Here is a 3613-nt window from a genome sequence, read left to right on the forward strand (position 1 = left end):
AAAAATTAGCCAATGGCCGAAAGTTTGGTTCCCCCCTGATCAGTGGTGGGTTTCAAAAATTTTTACTACTGGTTCTGTGGATGTGGCATGGCTTGGTGGGCATGGCTTGGTGGGCATGGCTCGGTGGGCGTGGTAGGGGAAGGATACTGCAAAATCCCCATTTCCTCCCGATCAGCTGGGACTTGGGAGGCAGAGAATAGATGGGGACGGGGCCAGTCAGAATTTTTACTACCGATTCTCCAAACTACTCAAAATTTCTGCTACTGGTTCTCCAGAACTGGACAGAACCTGCTGAAACCCACCTCTTCCCCTGAGTGAATCAGTCAAGAAGGGGACAGCAATTGTCCATCTTTCGGTTATGAAAGACACCAGTTTTCTCCCACAAAAAGACCCTCCCCATTTATAAAAGTTGTTGATTTCCTTAATTTCCTTAATTTGTCTAGAGAATGCTTTGGTTGTGTTTTTGGAAGTGCAGATATTATGTGTGAGTGAGAGGAGAGAAAGAGAGAGAAAAAGAAGAGGGAGGGAGAGAGGGAAGGAAGGAAGGAAGGAAGGAAGGAAGGAAGAGGGGAGGGAGGGAGGAAGGAAGGAAGAGGGGAGGGAGGAAGAGGGGAGGGAGGGAGGAAGGAAGAGGGGAGGAAGAAAGAGGGGAGGGAGGGAGGAAGGAAGAGGGGAGGGAGGGAAGAAGGAAGAGGGGAGGGAGGGAGGAAGAAAGAGGAGAGGGAGGGAGGGAGGAAGAGGGGAGGGAGGAAGAGGGGAGGGAGGGAGGAACGAAGAGGGGAGGGATGAAGGAAGAGGGGAGAGAAGGAGAGAAGGAGAGAAGGAGTGAGTGAGTGAGTGAGTGAGTGAATAAGTGAGTGAGTGAGGAAGGAAGGAAGGAAGGATGGGAGGGGGGAGGGGGAAGGAGGGAGTATGGAAGATGGGAGGGAGGGTGAGAGGAAGAAAGGTGGAAAAAAAGAAAGAAAACAGAAACAAAGGAAGGAAAGAAGGAAGGAAGAAAGGCAGATTCTCTTGAGCTATTTAAAAAAAGAAAAAAGACATATTCAGAGTGAGTACCATGAATAAACCACTTATTTTATTGCCAGGAGATTAAAACACCCACTAATAATGTTGAATCATCTACCTATCAATCAATCAACAATCAACTTCAATTATTTGCAATACATTGCGGAACTACAGATTTCCCCCCCCCCAAAGATCTTTCCTTTTCTTTCTTTCTTTTATTTTTTTTCAAAACGCAGGTCTTACATCTTGGAGAAAACTAAGGCATCCTGTCTGTAACCACCACGTAATCCTGAACGGTATAACGAAGCGATCTCCAGTTGATCAGATGGTTAGGAACCGTATCCTCTTTCATGACCAACCTGATCTCATCCGTGGTCAGCACCCGGGGCCACATGTTGACCTGTGTCAATTCACCTATAAAGCATTGGCGGACATCAAAACCCCCTCCGAAGGTATCCTGCTCCTGCCCCAAAATGATGGACGCCTCGTGGCTGATCCTGTACCCCTTTTTCATTCCCACCCGGGGGAGAAGATTTCCATTGTGCCAGAAATGGACCAGCCCATTCCAGGTGTTCCACGAGACGCAGATGTGCTCCCAAGCTGGAATCAGCCTTGCGGGGACCGTGAAATCCCGCTTGTCTCCACCTAGATAAACGGAATACTTCTTTTCGTTGGGCTTAAAAATCAGGAAATCGTTGTCCTTGGACCGGGTGGCATAAGAAAAGAGGGGAAAGGAAACGAAAAGGGGAGAGTGGTATCTCAAGCAGATGGTGAGGTCGGTCAAGGGATGCTGGAGGCTGGCGTTCAGACTCACGAAGGCCTTGTTAGTAGCCGTTGGGAAAATGAAGACCTTCTTCTGGAGATCTGGATGGAGACAAAAGGCCTCTTGGTTAGCTGGGCCCCTGCCTAAGATCGGGGAAGTGGAAGACGAAGGAGAGCTGCTAGCAGCAACACAATGGACAGATAAGCGGCGTTTAAGGCCTAAGGAAGTCAGGTGGGAAAAGCTTTCTGACAAGTCTCCCTTCTTTTGACAAATGTCAGGGCCGATGATTAGGTGCCCTTGCCACTATTTATTTTGGATCCAGAAACATCCAAACCAGGAATAGAATAAGGATAGGGTGGGATGGGATGGGATGGGATGGGATGGGATGGGATGGGATGGGATGGGATGGGATGGGATGGGATAGGATAGAATAGAATAGAATAGAATAGAATAGAATAGAATAGAATAGAATAGAATAGAATAGAATAGAATAGAATAGAATAGAACAGTGGAATGGAGTGGAATAATAGAAAAATAGGAAAAAATGGAAAAATAGAGAAATAGAAAACTGAAAATAGAAAATAGAAAAGAATAAAATAGAATAGAAAATAGAGTGGAGTGGAGTAGAGTAGAGTAGAGTAGAGTAGAGTAGAGTAGAGTAGAGTAGAGTAGAATAGAATAGAATAGAATAGAATAGAATAGAATAGAATAGAATAGAATAGAATAGAATAGAATAGAATAGAACAGTGGAATGGAGTGGAATAATAGAAAAATTGGAAAAAATGGAAAAATAGAGAAATAGAAAACTGAAAATAGAAAATAGAAAATAATAGAATAGAATAGAAAATAGAGTGGAGTGGAGTGGAGTGGAGTGGAGTGGAGTGGAGTGGAGTAGAGTAGAGTAGAGTAGAGTAGAGTAGAGTAGAGTAGAGTAGAGTAGAGTAGAGTAGAATAATAGAATAATAGAATAATAGAATAATAGAATAATAGAATAATAGAATAATAGAATAATAGAATAATAGAATAATAGAATAATAGAATAATAGAATAATAGAATAGGAATAGGATGTAGAATAGATCCTCACCTTCTTGGCCAAAGGATCCTGACAGACAGGTGAGGATAAGAAGGAGGGCAGGAAGGAGGACCATCATGGTGGACAATGGAGGAACCAGCCGGTTGCAGGACCTCTGAGTAGCCCTCTTGGGCTGATGTCCTTGGGTGTGTGGAGCCGTGTCCTCTTTGCAGGATCAAGTCAACTTCTCCCTTGAATGACACCTGTCTGATGTTTCTCTTGAACTTTAGAACAAGGGGCAGGTTGAGCTGTCCCTCCTGTTTTCACAGTTTCCCCCACCAATGAATTGACTTCATTTAATCAGGACTTAATCAGCCATCCTAATCGTCCGTCAGTCTGATGATGGATGGATGGATGCATAGATAAATAAACGAATATCTCAAGTCAACTTGTTGTCGTTGCCCTGATATTCCTCTTAAACCTCAAACAAAGAAAAGTTATTGTCCAGTTTTGGATCCTTGACTGGAATATTCAAACGCTTCAAGTCACGTCAACTTTTTGATCGGATCCAATTTTTACGCTGGCTTTGATTTTAATGTATTTTACGATCGCTTTTATTTTAATTCGAGGGAGATCACGTGTCTCTCCTCTGGGGTAACCGTGACTTAGGACCACAGTTTATTCCAGAATTTACGTGGCTAAGCAAGGTGATTTGCACACCCAATTTTTAAATCTTTTTTTTTCCTGCCGTTGTTAAGCAAATTAGGCCAGAAAAATCCAAAGTACACATATAAACCGGGTGAAACCAAGCTTCGTTGTAAAAAAATAATAA

The 3613-nt window shown here is 43.5% G+C and overlaps 1 protein-coding gene across 1 annotated transcript; it reads right to left on the reverse strand.

Moving 5' to 3' along the window:
* Positions 1–1249: 1249 nt before the first annotated feature.
* LOC139322106 (serum amyloid P-component-like) lies at positions 1250–3020 on the reverse strand. Its single transcript, XM_070951088.1, has 2 exons — positions 2854–3020; positions 1250–1869 (listed from the first exon to the last, which is right to left on the reverse strand). The coding sequence occupies exons 1-2, from the start codon at positions 2918–2920 to the stop codon at positions 1262–1264; spliced, it is 675 nt and encodes a 224-aa protein (XP_070807189.1). The 5' UTR covers positions 2921–3020; the 3' UTR covers positions 1250–1261.
* Between the last annotated feature and the right edge of the window lie 593 nt (positions 3021–3613).

The sequence above is a fragment of the Pituophis catenifer genome, unplaced genomic scaffold (genome assembly GCF_029215685.1).
Source record: "Pituophis catenifer annectens isolate HBS135680 unplaced genomic scaffold, rPitCat1.0.hap2 SCAF_10, whole genome shotgun sequence".
NCBI lineage: Eukaryota > Metazoa > Chordata > Lepidosauria > Squamata > Colubridae > Pituophis > Pituophis catenifer.

Coding starts and splice junctions, on each gene's coding strand:
- LOC139322106 (XM_070951088.1), bottom strand. CDS start 2,920: ATGATGGTCCTCCTTCCTGCCCTCCTTCTTATCCTCACCTGTCTGTCA. Junction 1,870..2,853: donor AGGATCCTTTGGCCAAGAAG/GTGAGGATCTAT, acceptor GTCTCCATCCAG/ATCTCCAGAAGAAGGTCTTC.